Source organism: Macrobrachium nipponense, chromosome 41, assembly GCF_015104395.2.
Source record: "Macrobrachium nipponense isolate FS-2020 chromosome 41, ASM1510439v2, whole genome shotgun sequence".
NCBI lineage: Eukaryota > Metazoa > Arthropoda > Malacostraca > Decapoda > Palaemonidae > Macrobrachium > Macrobrachium nipponense.
This window is the reverse complement of record NC_061102.1, coordinates 28,700,344-28,719,324: the sequence shown is the minus strand read 5'-3', so window position 1 is coordinate 28,719,324 and position 18,981 is coordinate 28,700,344. Positions and strand designations below refer to the sequence as shown.

At 36.4% G+C, this 18,981-nt stretch overlaps 1 protein-coding gene across 14 annotated transcripts in view; it reads left to right on the top strand.

Annotated features, from left to right (window-relative positions):
• The window catches only part of LOC135212644 (NGFI-A-binding protein homolog), a 560,269-nt gene extending 549,913 nt beyond the window's left edge, over window positions 1-10,356 (top strand). For all 14 annotated transcript variants that reach the window (XM_064246246.1, XM_064246245.1, XM_064246240.1 and 11 more), the window contains one exon: window positions 845-10,356. In XM_064246246.1, coding sequence (XP_064102316.1) covers window positions 845-1,054 — 210 coding nt within the window. In that variant the 3' untranslated portion in view covers window positions 1,055-10,356. The remainder of the gene's footprint in view (window positions 1-844) is intronic.
• The last annotated feature ends 8,625 nt before the right edge of the window (window positions 10,357-18,981 follow it).

The window sequence follows — 18,981 nt, the reverse complement described above, 5'->3', positions numbered from 1 at the left end:
CCCTGAACTTTTATTCTATAAATTGTTTTAAAACGCTTCGTCGAATTTTTCCTTTATTGGTACAGCTTCTTTAGGCCCTAAATTTGTGAATGACTTTTTTCCTCTCCTGGAATGTTCTAAATTGTAGTAAGAGTGATGCTCGTAGAAAAAGAATTCTCTCTCCTTTGTTGAATAATGAAACCATTTATTGTTGTCCTGTAGTTTCAAAAGAGTAATCATTTATGTGCATGGGTAAGCGGTATTTTCTGAAAGTGTTCTTAAAGCTTTTCTTCAATTTGATGGTAGGAACATATCTTAATGCTTTAAATTAGAATTCGCTTGATTTTCTTGTATCATTATTAATTGTTGATCGTTGTCAGTGAGTAGTTAGATTTAGTGCGTGCGTAGAGATTCGCAGTATTCTTTAGATGTGTAGATAATGCTTCATCTTGAATTAACGGCAACTGGCTTAGACATATCGGTTTGAATATCTCCATTCTGACAAGCTTCGCTCCATGTATTCGTAAGGTATTTATTTCTGGTGATAGAAATTCATTTCTCGATATAATGTGGTTCTGATCCCGCAATAAGCTGTAGGTCCCGTTGCTAGGTAACCAATTGGTTCCTAGCCACGTAAAAATATCTAATCCTTCGGGCCAGCCCTAGGAGAGCTGCTAATCAGCTCAGTGGTCTGGTTAAACTAAGATATACTTTAATTTATGGTACCTGTTTATTATTGTTAAGATGATATCAGTATGTCATGACAGTTGGTCTTGAAATGCAATGTTGACGTGTTGAGTAAACGTCGGTCTAGCTTCAGGCGAAGAGTACCGCGTCGGTTCATTGCGTTCCTTCTATCCGGCAGGTGCTGTCGTCAAGTCAGGGCAACATCATAGCGGTGACTAACCCGGCGCTCTCCATGTCCGCCGCTCTCGCCTCTCCGCATATGAGCGACGAGGAGCGCTCCATCTCCGCTCTCTACACACTCAGTCAGACCGTAGGAGCCGTGGCGGCCGCCAGGGGGAATTCCATCAAGCAGGAGCCCAATTCCCCAGGAGCCACGAAGCAGGAGTGAGGCGAAGAAGCAGCGGCGATTCCTACGCTGAAGACAAAAAAATAATAAATATAATAAAATAAAATAAAAGGCATCAAGTTCCTCCGGCAGAATCGTTTTAACGCCTCCCCCCCCCCGAATCCCAAGAGTCAAGGCGCCTCAGTCATTTAAGAAGAGAAGTAGTGTTTCTTATTTTGATGGCGGTGAAAAGAGAAACTGTAGTTTCAATGTTCCAAAGGGCTTTGCCAAGACGCTTTAGACTTATGGCCCGCCCCCCCTTTTTCTCTCTGAAAAGCCCGTCGGCTGAAATGCCGTACACCCAACCACATAGGGTGGGATTGTCAGCCACATTCAACCGGAAATGAAAATGAATGCGAAAGAAAAAGAAAGTGAAAGAGAGGAGAGATCCCTCGTGGGTGTGATCGACCAGAACCTGTGACTTGAAAAGCGGTTCATTCCGAAAGGATATGACTCTAATATGATTCTAACTCGTGACGTTCAGTGTATGAAACGGTGACGTGAAGGGCACTTGTGCATTCTTACATGTGTGGTGCATGATAATCTTGTTCGAGTCAAAATAAAAAAAAATAATTCACTTTATGATTGCTGCACATCTTTGTTTTCGTGAAATTGCTTACTGTCGATAAATGACCCATTGATTTTTTAGGAACTCATTGTGAACTTCGAAAATAATATTCTAGTGCCTGTAACATTAATGGCTAGTTTGGATTAGACAGTTGGATGGCTATTATTCACGAGAGAGTGAAAAGTTCGTTTGTCTCATGCTATCAGGAAAAGCATTTATCAAAACATGTTAGAACGGTCCTGTCTACTTTACATCTTTCTCACTCCATGATATTATAGTGATCATTAGTAAACTGTTGCTAGGCGTGACCTGGTCCCCAACCCCCCAAAAAAATTCATGAAAACTCTTCAAGATGTGTATGAATAAAACTTATATGTATATATAAATACATATATGTGTATATGATGTAGGTTGCTAATGACCCTCTCAAGATGATGATGATGATGCTCTCTCTTAGTTGTAGTAATAACTGCAAGCGATTCTTCTCAGAGGAGAATCGGGTAAGATTTGCGGTGGCTGTACTGCTCGGTCGGTATATCCATCCCCTCGAGGTGGGCCTAGTGACGCCGAATTGAATCCGTTCTGAAGTACAATTCACTAAAAGCAATTTTAAGGACTCATGAAAAAAAAAATATATCGCTCTGAAGCAAATAATTAGGACCGTTATGGAAGGGTGGTGACGTCATGCGGGGGATGGCCGCCCCCCTTACCCCCCTCCCAATACGAAGTGGCGCATGCGTTTTTCAAATGTAGGTAGCGCCACCTTCTGCTCTCTCCCCCACCTTCCGCGAAACCTGCTGATGACAATCCTCCACTACCTACTTATAGTTCCTTTCCCTTTTGCCCCCCCCCCTCCCCCCTCTCTCTCTCTCTCTCCCTCTCTCCCCCCCCCCCCCCTTCCTTTCCATGCGACCAAAGTCACGTATGATTATTTCTTGAACTAGTCCTGTTTCCGATTGAATCCAACAATGAATCCAATTTTGTCGTCTTTGTGTTTTGTCCCAAAAAAGTGTTTTTGGTAACAAGTAACTTACAATTGGTTAGTTAAGTTCCTTTATTTTTTCGTTTGTCACTAACGCCACTAAAACCTTAACCATCTGTACCTATCGATTTAATCTTGGCTTATGTGAATTTCAAAATATATTGTTTTCAGTATTCGTGAGTAGCATTCCATCGGTGAAATCGACTTTCATTTCGCAAATACCAAGTCTCGGAAGCCATTGATTTGGCTCGCTCTGCTTTTTAGATCATTCAAGAATCGTTCGATGGACTGGAATTTTGGATTTGATTTTTTGCAAATTTTCCAGAGATCTGACCAAGCTAAAATTAGTCCTGCGCCTAGGAATTTTCAAGGCTTTTAAAACGCGTTTCTGGAACGACTACATTCGAACCAGCCAAGTTGAACGAAACCTTTATCAGGTCAGGTGTAGGTCACGAACACGATCTATGTTTATTAACGACGTAATTTAAGGGCGCTTCGAATGGGGATGAGGACTAACCCAACATTACATAACAACATTTGTAAATTTGCCGCGATCATTGACACTTAGTATAAACTGATCAGCCGTTCTGTTGAATAATGACGTGTGACGTATTGTTTGTTTGTTTGTTTATTTTTTAAATACACAGTCGTTAGATCTACTATATTAGCTCTTTGGAGGTCTATCCTCCTTCCTAGGCTGGAGAGAAGAGCTTTTTTTTCGCCCCCTTCCTCGGGAAATAAGACCCAAAAAACAGTCAGGCGTCGCCTGTGATAAGCTAAATATGGAACCTTTGACAGCAGGTGAATGAAGAGAAAGAAAAGTTGAGAGGCCGAACATCTTGGAGAGAAATTTTTTTTGCTGTTGCATATTCTGAATCCGTATTGACATGTGCTTCGCGTGTGCAACGTGTTCTATTCAATTTATTTTTTGTATTTATATTTTTTCTTAATTGATTGACACTTGTAGTTTTAATTCTCGTAAAACGTTCGATTTGTTCCCATTCATATTTCGACCATATGGTAGAGTTGCGAAGTAAATTACCTGTTAGCTTTTGTACTAAGTCCAAAAAGTAAAAATAATCTTTGTATGAAATCGCAAATTGAACTAATATTTGATGTCCATACTTGTAAAAGCATTTGCGTGAAAGTAAACGAAATTTGGCTTCGCTGAAAGGATATTATTTCTGCTTTCTATTCCAATGTTAAGCCATTGTTTATTGACAGCGCTGTCAGCACCCCTGTGCCCCAAATTGTCAACATTGGACGACTGTGCTCTATTTTTACTGCGAATTGCGTGATTAGAAGACAGTCTTCATTTCTTATCATTTGTTGTGCTTGATTCATCGTCTTGTTTTGAGGTTTTCATTATTTCCTTAGAATCCAAAATGCCCCCATTGGTATTATACCCCGTCTGCTGAAGATGTGGTATATGGTTTAACCCTTGACCTCGCTGTATGTCCATTGAATGATCATGTATTGACGATGACTTTTTTCTACCTAATTGATTTATTTGGAATATTTGGTGTCCGTTTGTCCGTCTTTTTGTTTGTGTCGGTGTATTTGCATCTACCTAATTGATTTTAGTTTCACTATTTAAATTACCTAATTAGTTTTTAGCTTCATTTGGTTCTCCTAAATCGATCCCAGTAAATAGCCATATCAATTTGTAAAATATCATTGGTCTTTTATCAGTGAAAGTGACTGTGGTATTATTGGATTAGATCTTCATTTACTATAAGTGTAATGTTCACCTTACTTAAGATACATTTAGTCACAAGGTATTTTGAGTAAATTAAGTTAAGAATTGGATGGCTCTCTATGCCATAAGATTGTGTAATGGCTATCGCTGGGTTAATTTGATTTCTCTTAAGATTTCTGGGTCTTTTCATAGCGCCCAAAACCTACCTGAGACAAATGAAATCTTTTTTTTCAATTCATACTTACCCCTAGCACGCCAAATCCTACTATGTCCCGATTCCTATGAATTCCTAAAATCCTACTATTTATTTTATATTGTTTTTTTTATGGAATCACTACGAAACGGCTGTGGGTCTGAGCCCTGAATGTCCAATAGACAGTGGCCAGCTGAACGATGTGAAATGAATCAAGATGCCCCAATTGAAATGGAAGGGCGAAGAAATTTGAGAAAATATTGTGAGTAGAATCAAGAATTGCCAAGGCAGTAACTTCTTTGAGAAGAGGAGCGCCCTCGAAGAAAAACAAGAGACAGGCAGCGCCGTGGTCTTTCTTTTCCAGTCGATGTCTTCGCTTTTTCTACTTAGCCCCCCTCCCCCCCTTCCAACCCCACCCATTCTCCCGAATCCCCACCCTCCGAACTCCTACTAGCTTATTTGCCCTTCATCCTTCTCCTCCTCCTCCTCCTCCTCCTCCCCCCTCCCCCCCTCCCCCTCCCCGTGCCGAAAGCAGAAAGTCGAGAGACAGAGCCGTTGACGGCAGGATAACCGTGAAGAAACGAAGAAGAAGCACCGTCATACCACAGCAATCAGCGTTACCACAGAACCAGAGGGACACATCACACTGTGTGTTGTATTAACCCATATATGTGTTTATAGATGGGTTTTTATCTGTGCAGTCCCTGACTGCGCATGTACAGGAAAATACTTTATGGAAGGTGTACAATTTTGAATGTACTGTACAGATGAAATGATGTAAATGTTGGATTCACTGTACAGATTATGTGGTGTACAAAGTTCGTGAGCATCCGGCCTCCTGACAAGAGTGTGTGGCCCCGTTCGTGCTTATAGGCCGTTAAAAACTAGTGTAAACAAGTAAACAACTTCAGAAAGAGTTCCAAACTCGACCACTGATAGCAATGAGATATCAGTTTTTCCCCCTTGATTGATGTTCATTGTATTTTTGTATTTCTTTCAATCTACGTAGGCCTATTTCAGCTGTGAAGATTATAACAGGATGAAGTTGTCACGCCTGAAGACGACTGATGATGATGATCATAACTTGTTGTGATGTTGTAGGTGATGAGTTGATGAAATCGGGCGCTCGGTGTTCTGTAAAGGCGTCCCTGGGCGATGAATAGCAGGAGAGGAAACATGATACTTCCTAGAGTGACTAGAATTAATTTGTACTTTTTTAAGTACCGTCAACCACCGCGTGTTCCTGTGTACAGCTTGTGAAGTTTTTTCTCTTTATATTTTTGTCATTATTTATGTTGCTGGATTATTTGATATTATTCTCGCATTTCTACTCTTCTACAAAAGTGAGGAATCCAGAAATAGTCATTTCCACTTGTCCTCCTCGCAAGGCGTATCTGAACAAACATCTTTTGTGCGAGCCTTGGCCATCCTTTTTTTTCTATTTATTGACAGTGGATTGAAATCCGGTCTTATCTCTTTTATTCCATCACAGACTGGGTCATTTTCAGTTACAAATGTTCCAGTTTTAATTCCTTGGGATTTCTCAGAATCTGTTGAAAACAGTAAAAATAGGAATTTGACTTATAACAATCGGCTCACAATTTCTAGGTGGTTGATAAAACTATTTCTTTAATTACTTGCAAAGTGCGAATTAATCGCGTGATTGAAGGATCTGTTCCTAGCAATTCAGGTTTACTGTGTAACTGTTGAAAGAACTGAACTCGCTTCTCTGTCATTGGTGCTGTTATGCATTTTGTCTATTTTATGAAGATGTCGTCAGCTGATGTGCGAGCTGACCAGTGTTTCTTACAATATGGTTGTATGAATGTTTTTTGTGCTTGTGGTCACTTCAGGACCGTGTTTAGTACTTATGAATTTTTATTTTTACAAAATTTCAAACAAGAGTCATTCCAAAAATAGGTCCTTAAACATTATCACTACCACCTCCGTTAATTTATTGGGTATTGATTTGATCGTAGTTACAGCAATGGGAAATTTTATATAACAGATGTCTTTCATGAGGATGAGGAGGAAAAATTTTTTGTCGACATGAATCTGATTGACGTGACCTTCTCTCGCGTAAAAAGAGTAAAAAGACTCTTGATGCGCATCTGAGAGATCCGTGGTATTAAAACTGGATCGTAGTTGTTCTTACCGCTTTTCTTTGACTCGAGCATGCTCATTTACAAAAGAATACAGGATACAGAAGACGTGATCACAGTCTTTACATTAGGAAGACCTAGTAGGACGGCGTGTGTCGGGCTCTTCTGCAGCCCTTGTTTTAAAAAAAGGGGGGGGAAAGTCGCACTTGGGAGTTTGTGCCATAGATGAGAAGTGACGTTGTGACTAGTTTCCCTTGGCGCGGTGGACGTTACTCGATGTAATCTTAATAAATATTACTATATGTTAATGAGTGACGGAGGTACGTGATGGTTTGAAGCCTTAGGGATCACAGCGCCAGCTAATATTTGATCAATCCGTCTCCCTCTTCGGCCGTTTGTGTTGGAAGATCATTACTTGCGTATTCCAGACTTCACACCCACCGTTTGTTTCTTCTATTTTGAACTTAGTGGAAGTCCGCATTGGGATCACAACGTCGATGGTTTATAGATGGCCATTTTATTCGTTTCCATAGACTGATTTAGAAGGCTGTGGGTGGGTGCTCTTCATTTAGCCTGATTACTACGGCACAAATTTCGTCCTGTCCGAAGGCTCAAAATCACTTACCTTGTCACTCTTTAAGTCTCACACAAAGCAGCAGTTCCTCAGCCTCCCTTAAATGTGGATAAAGGTTTTTAATTGTTTTATTAGTTAGACTCCAGGGACCCTGTTTGCTATAGAAAACTTTAAAAACTCTGAAAGACGGTGAATCGACATTTGAATGAGAGTGTACTCTTGTCATTAAAAAATAAATCCCTTTTGAAGTAAGTTGTGAGATCTATTTTAAGAAATGAAAATTCTGTTTTGATATGTTGTAAAATGTCCGGCATTTGCCCTATTACATATTCCTGTACTGCAGTTATTTTTTCTATAACAGTAGAAATGCTGTTTTGTTCCATAGGTTTTCAGTCGTCATAGCACACATTATTTACTCTTCCAAAAATTCCTATTGTGACGTGGCAACTCATCTCTGAATCAGAACCTAATATTTTGGTTTGGGTTGAAATTAATGTACAATATTTCCCTTGTACCTTTATTCTTTTCCCTGCGGCTTTCTCCATTCTTAAAGGTTCCCCTCCCCATTGTTCATTGCTCATCGCTGTCAAATTTGCAAAAAGAGAGATAAGAAAGAAGGAGAAAAACTAAAGATTGGAAATGTAAACCGCCTCTCAGGGGAACAGAAGGACTTTTATAAGTACGATTTGTTCTTTTGCCTTTTAAAAGTACAGTGTCCCAATATTTAGTACAAGTTCCCAGTTCTCCTCCCCACCGTTCCTTCCGCCCCCCGCCCGATCCCCGGGGGTCGTTCTCCCAACGGGTCTTTGCGAGGGGACCCCAGGTTTTCTTTTACGACAAAGGACCCATTTTGTTGTTTCGATCAAATCGAAATCTTCCGCCTGAAGATGATTTTTCTCCTAGCAATATTTCTGTTCAGGATTCTACCGCTGATCTTCTTCAGTCATTCAGATGGAATGGGTTTTATATGGTCATTCTCAGGTGAGTGGGACACACCATCCGTGTTAATGATTAGGATATACATGCATATATACGTGTATTTATTTGTACACAAGCCAAGAAGAACCGCCATCTTTCAGTGTTTTTCAGAGCCATATTCCAGACAGCGTTCTCTTTCTCTTTGTATGGCATTTTCAATTATAGCTCTGGATTTGATCAGTACTCATTTTTTTGTGTGAATATTCCAAGGACTCTATTTGTTCTTCATCTCACTTATCCCCCTTTTGTGACAATGTTTGTTTATATCGTTTTCCTTTTTTCTCGTCTTTGACATTTCCCTGCTAGTTCTTCGCATTTGTCAATCTACTGCGATTATTGTTTCCTTTCCTCATTTAATTATTCATTCATGCTTCAAACACCAGCCTAAACCTAATCCGGAATTATTTATAGTTATTTTCTCTCGTGTCAATTCCTTATTGATGTCTCCACCCAACGAAAAGTGCTATGAATAAAATCTGATGTTTAATTTAGCTCTCTAAGAAAGTAAGTACAAAATCATGTGACCCATTTTGAATTCCTGACAAACTTGTTATATAACTCAGCTCATGTTGCCGCATAGTATATACATATATACTTGTAATATGGAGAAGAAGAAGAAGAAGGAAAAAAAAAAAATTCCATTTATGAAATTCTTGTGTCTGATTAGACTCGCTATAGGTAGACAGACAGCAGACAACAGACACGCCGTGTGAGCAGGGAAGAACACCTGAAGAGAAAGTCTCGTGAATATATTTATCCTGCTTCCACTTCGAAGGAAAGAAAAAAAAAATAAGAAAGGACTTAGTTTTAAAGGTAATCAAGCAACGGGTGGATGTTGTAAGCTTTAAGTGTCGAAATGTAATAATACTGATAGTTTGCATTTTGTATCGAAGTTAATTGTCTTCAATTCTTTGAATAGATATTGTCCTGGGTGTGACTCACCGATCTTATATTGTCCTCCACTTCTCATTCATCATTCTCGCCTCTTCCTTTCCTTTCCTGCATCTGTAATATCACTGCGATCTGAAGATTTATGAGCAGTAATCACCACACGGAATTCTCTTTTTTAGGAGATAATGCTGGCGTCCATACTATTTGATGACGCACTTATGCTCTCTCTCTCTCTCTCTCTCTCTCTCTCTCTCTCTCTCTCTCTCTCTCTCTCTCTCTCTCTCTCTCTCTCTCTCTCTCTCTCTCTCTCTCTGTTTGTGATCTGTAGATTATATGAAGTCTTCTCTCAATTAATTTTTATCTTTTTTCTTTTTGAAATTCCCACTTTATAGATCCACGTTTTTTGTGCTATGTACATAATCCTCAATGTAACCACTTGGATGAGATGATATCAAATTTCTACTTACATTAAGAGATTTAAACTCTTATGATTGATGTACATGTATGGCAGACTGCTACAGTACGTAATGGAGTGATATGGATACATTTTTTATGAAAATAAAATAAACAGTTGCTGTAACTTTCAAATTGAACAAAAAAAAAATGTGTATTTTAAACAAGGATAAATTTATATGAGTTTTAGCAGTGGAACTTTTAAATAATGGATGTACATAATATTAGATTGTAGTTGTTAAACTCCGATTTGTCAGAACCTGTCACCACTCGTCCCTTGTGCGTCAAGATTCCTTTCGATCCTTTGATTTTCACTCTTTCGCGATTTTCCTTTTTCGGATTCGTCCGCCTTTCCCTCCTCGAACCATTTTTCTCTCTTTTCACTTCTTATTATTAATGATGGAAAAATTTTCATCAACATATCCCCCACCCCCCGCTCCTCCTCCTCCTCCTCCTCACCTCCCACCTCTTACTTGGAAACTCTCTTTCATAACATAAACATTCTCTGACAAGAGCACGAGAGAAAGAAAGGAAAACAGTTGTACAATACATATATTTATTTATTTCTCTTGTGCTGCCTGTGAACCTTGCAAGAATCCATCTGCTATCCTAATAATTTATCCTTGTGAAGCCGTGGAGAGAAAATAATAATACACTTCCCACTGTAAACTTTTAAGTCGTGGCCAGCCATTTTCGAGTCTTGAGGACGTCACTTGCTGAGGTTCAGGTTTCCCCTCAATGGTGATGTATTGGAAAGTGAGCCTTATCGATTGACTCTCTAAGGCTCAGTATAGGCTCCCACGTGACCATTGTGTTGAAGCTCATGTGTTTGTAAGCACAGAAGAAAATAAAGTCTGACATTGTGTTGATTCATTTTATTATCCCACTTCAATACATTACTTGTAGAAGCAGGAGTGATTAGGTTCCCTGCAGGGCAAGAATTTATTTTATAAATTATAGTAAGGTTTTCTATGTGAATATTCGTGTAGTGTATTTGTCGATATTTACATGGTACCATGTATATGAAAAAAATCCGATTTCATGTCAGTGATATATATACATTAGACACAATATCCTAAAAAGTCATATCTGCCATATTTGGGTAAAAAAAAATAACTCGATAGGGCACATGATAATGTCATTCGCATGTTGAATGCATTTAAGTTGTCTTAATTGATGAAGGTGAATATATATACCAAGGATTTTGTAGTGAAGCTTGTGGAATGTCAGTTTGTGTACCTTTCCTTTCTTTAGACTCCTTAGAATTCCCTACCATTGGTTCCTTTTCGTTAGTTGGGCCACAGGTACGGGAGAGGTATGCGGTACTCTGGTGTAAGCGCCATTTCCGTGTCCATTCATTCCATCGTCATAACATTGACATTTTCCTCTATGAACATCAATGAAGAAAAATATTTATTTATTACCTTTGACGCCAAAGAGACGACTTGAGAGCGTTCAGTTGACTAAAGGTAAGTCGTGAGTGGTTCTAGTTCATCTAGAACAGGGTATAATTGACGAGTTTCGTTAGTTGTCATTACCCCGGTGAGTGCTGTCTTTGGTTGAAACGGTAATATAAGCATTCTCCATTGTTAGGAATATATGGTAATTCCAGGCAATAACTCCGCAAGGACTGCAAGGAACGGTCCCGCGAATACGACAGCTACTAGAGAGTGGGACGTCAAATGGATTTCGACGTGCTTAGTACTAGCTCAAGGGAGTTAATGACAGTCGGCCCCCCAAAAATAACTGTAAATTCTTAATAAGCAACTGAAATACTACAGGAAATTGTAGTTTCCAAAGAAATGCGCGACGCGGAGTTATTTCCTAGATCTACCAGGAATTTTTCCCGTGTAAGATAACAGAAGGTTGTCTGTCTGTGATTATTGACATTAGGTGCCACACAAAGAGCCATTTGTGACTATACCTTTTCCACATTTGTCTAGTCTTGAGTTTTTTGACATTGTACATTTAATAGATGAACGAAAATCAGCTTCAAGGTTGAAATAATTTATACTTTTGGTATGATTTTGACATATGTTAGAAATTCAATGTTTAGTTAGCCTATTACACCCTCTTTCCAATGTCGAGCAATAATGGGTACCACAGTGGGGGATGAGGATTTTCGGGGGGGGGAAACGGAACTACTGAAAGTCAGGGTTGCATCCAAACCATTCCAAGCCTAACCTAAAGTGTTGCATCTTTCCAGACTAAAAGATGCCCACTCGAGTTTCTGAACTTCTTCAACCTTCAAGTATGGCAGGGATAATCAGAGATACATCCTAAGCGTCTTGTAATTGTTGTGAAGCTGATGTTTCCTACCAAATAGTCATTATTTTATCCCTTACCAATGGCAGTTTTGAGCTGTCCCCCCATAGATCTGTGCTAAAGAATAATCCTTGTGTACCCATCACACATTACGTAAAAATTTCATAAATTTTACACCCTCTCAATATCTTAGTAACAGTGCATTATCGAGGATTTGGGTATTAAGAATAAAGTCACAGAACTGAGGTATGTTTTTCAGTGACTTTACCGTGTATACCCCTCTTAGGATTGTGCTTTTTTGAATATGGACAGGCTATGTTTCGTGGGACTCTATATAATCACTGAGTATACCTGTAGAGCATGTCCTTCTTTGACTTATATAAATGTGCAGCATTAATAGTTTTCTCTCGCAAAATACATATAAACTTAATATATCCTAGTTGTCAGATGGATATAAGTGAGCTATGCGAAGAATAGGTCGTCATAAGTAAGTTCTACACTACTTAGTATCTTGTTAGTGTAAAAATTATATATACATCATTAGTTAAATAGGGAACGAGTAGGTAAGTGTTCCACAGGTGATACTCGTCTAACAGATGCTTCGGTTTCCGGATGACTTGCTTTGTTAACGAAGGAGGGTAGTAATCGATAATATGGAACGTCTCTCTCTCTCTCTCTCTCTCTCTCTCTCTCTCTCTCTCTCTCTCTCTCTCTCTCTCTCTCTCTACTTGAGAAAATCGAATGGCTCTCTTTGCAGATGATTCCATCGCCTTTTCCTGCATTGTGAATGGTATTCGAATTCAAAAATGTATAATCCTGGATTCATTAAGAGTTAATGAGCATCGTTACTGCCACGCCAATATGCAATATATAAATCCACATCATGATATCAGTCCAGTTAATTAAATAAGAGCGTCCAGGTGAACTTTTCGTTGTTGTAGCAAATCTGAGAGAAGTTGGTTTGTAAGGAATGATGTAGATGGAAGATATAGGTTTAAGTAAAATGGTTACGTAAGTCGTTTGATTTATCAGTATATGTGTGTACACTTATAGACTGATACTGACAAACGAAAGAGGGCTTAAGTATTGCATCATCGTAGTTCATTCTCAGTGTGTTTTACGAGTGAATGAATCGTGAAATATAGGGAATAAATCAAGTACTAGGGGAACTTTCAGCGCTGAAGGAAGTGAAAGATGAGTTTGAGTTGCTGGACAGCAAAAAATATAAAAAAATAACTTGGAGAGTGATTTTGTGGCTTTTAGTTGAAACCGGGAGAGAGTTCCACAGTTACACCATGAAGTAATAGTTCGATATCGTGATGGAAGAAAGGAACTGGGAATGGAACTAAAATAAAATGCTAAATACCGGGTGCAGCTCGGGGCCGAAGGGACGCTGCATGCAAACAGCCGTTAGAACCCCCCCCCCCCCCCTCCAAGGGTCCACCCCTCTGTTGCAACGATGGGGCTGGAAGACTATTAGCGTAGAATACACCCCTCGCCAACTCTAAGCTACCCATTCAAAATTACTTAAAACTGCTGCAAATTCTGACTACGACGCAAGGGGTTGGATTTCAAGGCTCTCCCACACCTGTGACCCCCAACGACGTTAGTTCAACACGTTGATCTAAAGGGCCATTTTGGAGCGTTTTCTGAAATCGGAAACCACGTTGCTCTAAACGTGATTCACCTCATCACGTTCAGTGTGAGTATTACACCTACAGATGACATAAAAAGACTGACGAGTTTATTTGCCTTTTAAAAAAGGCAGGGGAACTTATCTTGGGTAGGAAATTTCAATAGAAGCTACAGCAAGAAAGTAATATACTAGGTTTATTTAGAATGAACTTGTGCTTAAAAAAAAAAAAAACTTAAAATAACTAACTAGCTCGGGAATTAATAGCGACACTTCCAGCACAGGGTTGCCAAAGGTTCCCTGCTTATAGCCTAAATGTCCAAGTTGCGTGATATACCAGGGAAAGCTATAGGTAAGGGATTGTTGCCTTCTTCAAAACTCAAACATTTCAACATAAACTCGAAAAGTGGCATCAGTTTTAGATCTCGGATTTGTTTACGCTGCCCTAACAAACTGTCAACTAGTGTAAAATGGCTTGGAGTTTTGTGTGTATAATATATATATATATATATATATATATATATATATATATATATATATTATCTATATATATATATTATATATATACATATATATATATATATATATATATATATATATATACACACAAAACTCCAAGCCATTTTACACTAGTTGACAGTTTGTTAGGACAGCGTAAACAAATCCGAGATCTAAAACTGATGCCACTTTTCGAGTTTATAATATATTATTATTAGTAGTTATATATATTATATATACTAATAATATTTATTATATATATATGTATATTTTATATATTAATGTATATTTATATATAGTATATATATATCTAAATTATATATTATATATATATATATATAATAATATAATTATTAGTATATATATATATATATATATATATATAAATCTATATATCTTATACTATATATTATATATATTAATTATATATATAAAGTATTTATATTATACAATAAGTATTTCTATATATAGTATATATATATCTAAATATATATATATATATATATATATATAATATATAATTATATAAATTATATAATTTATATATATATATATAAAATATATAATTATATATAATATAAATATAATATTATATAAATATATATAATTATATATATAAATATATATATATAGGTAAATATATATAATATATATATAAATATATATAAATATATATATAAAAAATATTACTATGTATAATTATATATAATATTAATATGGTATATATAAATATATATATAGAATATAATTATCAAAATATATTATATAAATATATAAATATATAAAATATATGTATATAAATATATATATATACTATATTATATATAAATATATATATATAATATATATATATAAAATATATATATATAATATATAATATATAAATATATATATATAAATATATAGGATATACATAGTATATATACATATATAAATATATAATAGTATAAATTTATCTATATAACATATTTATATATTTATATATAATATATAAATTTATATATAGAAAATAAATATATATAAAAGAAGATATGTAAATATATAAATATAAATAAATATTATAATATATATTATTCTAAATTATATATATAAATATATACAAGTTTTATATATATAAAATATTTATAAATATTTATTATATATATATATAAATTGATATATATAAATAAATAATTTATATGTATAAATAATATATATAAATAAATATTTTATAATATATATTATATGTAATACAAAAAATTTTTATATCTATACTATATATGAATATATATATATATATAGATATATATCTTATATAAATATCACCTATAATAATATTACAAATATTTCTTTATGATATAATTTTCTTATAGTAAATATAAATATTTCTTTAGCTATAAAATTTTAATTAATATATCTAGATATATATCAAATATATATATATATCTAATATATATATACAAATATATATATAAAATACATCTATAGATATATATATATATATATATATATATAAATATATATATATATATATATATATTATAAACCACCCATCCCTTTGTGCAGGCTTTTTATTTTTCAAGTTGTCTGTCTTTAGGAACTATAGTACTAAAAAGTTTTTGTTGACTTGACTCTGTAATGTCGTTTCGCTGTAAGTATGGATTCCAACACACTGCATAATAATGCTTACGAACGAGAATTGTGTGAATAATTGAGGAACAGCGATATGAGAAATGGAAGACATTTCTAAGCTATAAGGGTCGTTTAAATGCACAATAGTAGGACTGTATTTAAACACTAAATATATAGTGATAACATTTTCCCAACTCATTACACTTAATGTTATGCGATCAGTTTTAAATTTAATATATTATATAATAAATCTCGAGGTCTAAAGATTTTTCTTACTGTGATGTTAAGCAGCTGTAAAATTAAATCTTATGACTTAACCTTTTTACTTTACATTTTGATATTACCAGTGTTGTTCTTCTGATGTTTATTTCGAACAGTAACCTGCATTGTCCTTACATGAACAGATAAATGCAGAAAAGTTTTCAGTACGTTGCAGTAATTCGAGGAATAAAATGCTAATGCAGAATGACGCAAATCGCCAGGCAGAGGAAATGTAACTGAAACATGAAGAGGGGATGGTAGGTATCAGACTCTATTGTCCCCAAGTTTGAAAAAAGTTAAAAACTGTATTAAAACTGAAGCAGGAGTTGGTGAATATAGTGTTTGAAATATCGGAGTCGGGTAACCAAACGTGACCGTACTTTTGCTAGAAATTACTAGAATGGATTTCAGCCCAAGTCTCTCTCTCTCTCTCTCTCTCTCTCTCTCTCTCTCTCTCTCTCTCCTCTCTCGGGTGGTGTGTAAAAGGCAATGCATGTCCCATTCTGGGGAAATCATATCGCTGTAGCCTGTAGACCACCTATTACGGTTCCCCCCCCAAAAAAAAACAAAAGGCAATAAAGTCAAGGTAAACTAAGAGGTGTTTCCGAGTAAAATTCTGCTTCCTTTTCAAACAAGGTTAAGTGGTCAATTGGTCAATAATGGGCACAAAGCTTCCCTGGCCTGTGATCCAGGACATGGTGCCCTAGGTAAACTGAAATTGCCAATGTCATAATCGCCTTCTTTTTATCGTACTGATACTTTTCCTTGTGATTTGTAATCATTGCAAGCGAACCGGATAACCATCCTTTTTGGAAAGGACTCTTAAAAATTTGTGCTCTGATATTGAACGTTTTGTGGAAAATTTATATCATGAGTTCATTTTTACATTGAGCACATCATAACTATTGTCTGTCGTTTAGATCTATCTGGTCAGGAGTCATCTTTCAATATTGAGAAAGGTTCTACAGGGTATTTTTGATACTCCAGAACCAATGGTTGTAGTTCGGGAGTGCTGGTTAATTTTTCAGTAAATTCAGACAGATTGACTATATTCTTTCCCTGTGCTGTTGAGTCTTGGTTTAAAGGCCCAGATACACTGTCAATCATGATTGTACAATCTTCGAGATTGCGCAAACAGTGTTTGAGCCCTACACTACTATCAAGTTTGTGCAATCATTAGTTGACTTCTAAAGCTTGTGGCGTGAAGATGAGCAAAGAGGCAGCGTGTATAGGCATTATTCTGGCTTTAGACGATTAGGAGGAAAGTAGAATCAAGAAAAGAAAGATGTAGATGAAAGAGTTGTTCAAAAAAAGAAGTAAATTCACGCATGAAAATCTTCTACAGGAGTTGCTCCTCTCTGCCCCTGCAGATTACGAAAATTATCTACGCATGGACAGAGAAACTTTCATGGATTTGCTAGAAATGACTACGCCCCTCATACAAAAAATGGATACCAAGCTAAGGGATTCCAGCATGTGAAAGGCTTTCTAGTACTTTAAAATTCTTGGCTACTGGACAAACATTTCAGGAACTAATGTTCACCACAGCTCTCTCTCCACAAAGCCTTGGTGGTATCATCATGGAAACCTGTAGTGCTATTTGCACCGTATTAAAGGAATATGTTAAGGTAGGTTAAATATGCCATAACGTATTTAGTTTTCCAAGCTGTACTGGGGATCGTTCAAAAGGTCTGACATTGTTGTGTAAACACTGACTCCAGTCGTATCTGTGATATTTCTGATTATTATATTACCTCGACTTGTGGATGCTCCGCTGTCAGAGGACAGTACAGAGATGGGCGTGGAAGATCTACTTTGAATATTATTTTCATTAATCTTAACGCTGTGTCTGTGCAATGTACCTAATTTTGCCTCAAAAAGAATATCATTAATAGCCTTCCTGGCATATATTTGCTGTTCTGCACTTATTTCCCTAAATTCTTGAGCCCAGCTCTTGGCCAAAATATCAATGGGTCGTTACTTTGCTTGAAATATGAGCATGCAAGTGAGAGTGCTTCATAACGTTTATTCTGCATATCCAATTTCTGTAATTTCTTTGGGACGTGTGATTCTACCTGCTGTGACTCGCTGCCTAATGTGGAGCGGTCCTGCAAAACATGAAGGGAGATTACTATGAATATTTTTATTTCTTTATGCTTCACAAAAAAAATTTATAAATATTAAGATTTCTGTTGGTTACTATATAATATCTGGGTGCATGCAGGACCGACCTCTGCCAGGCTAGGAAGTATGATAAATTAAAATTTCCAGTCAGGCGAAGTAGTCAGGTCAAAGTAGCCTAATGCACCCAGAAAATAAAATATAGCCTTTACATTTTCCTAAAAGTTATTAAAAATATTGATCACGATAATGATGATTGATAGGATGAAAATGATGTATGGATATTTACGAGTATATCAATCTTATTCTTTCAGATCCCTAAAACAAAAATTGAATGGCTAGAAGTAGCTACAGCATTTGAAAGGACTTGGCAGTTTCCCCATTGCATTGGGGCAATCGATGGAAAAGACGGCAAATCAAAAAACACATTTGATCTGGATCATATTATTTTAACTATAAACATACATTTAGCATTGTGCTTATGGCTGTTGTTAACGATCACTATGAATTTATGATGGTTGATGTAGGTGCCAATGGTAGAGTGTCAGATGGTGGAGTGTTTGCTAACACAAAATTTGGTAAGAAAATGAAAGAAAAGAAATTGAGTATCCCTGAACCAACCACTTTACCAGGCTGCCCTGACGCTATGCCTTTTGTTTTCATTGCAGATGATGCATTTCCTTTACCGGATAACTTAATGAAGCCTTTTGCACACAATAACTTAACCAAATCCCAAGCTATCTATAATTACAGATTATCACGAGGTAGACGCATCGTTGAAAATGTTTTTGGGATTATGTCAGCTCGATTTTGAGTTCTTTTGTCAACGATTAATGTGTCACCAGCAAAGGCTTCAACAATAGTTATGGCATGTTGCTATCTCCATAATTACTTAAGGAAACGAAATGCACAAGCATATCTAGATGGTTTAGATATTGAAGATGAGAATAATAAGGAGGTTAATGAAGCGAATGAGAGGTATGGCAACCAACCTATTCCACTGGCACCAACGTGCGCACACAATGAAACTTCATCTGCGAAATATGTAAGGGAAGCATTTTGTAATTACTTTAATAATGAAGGATCTGTTCCCTGTCAAGA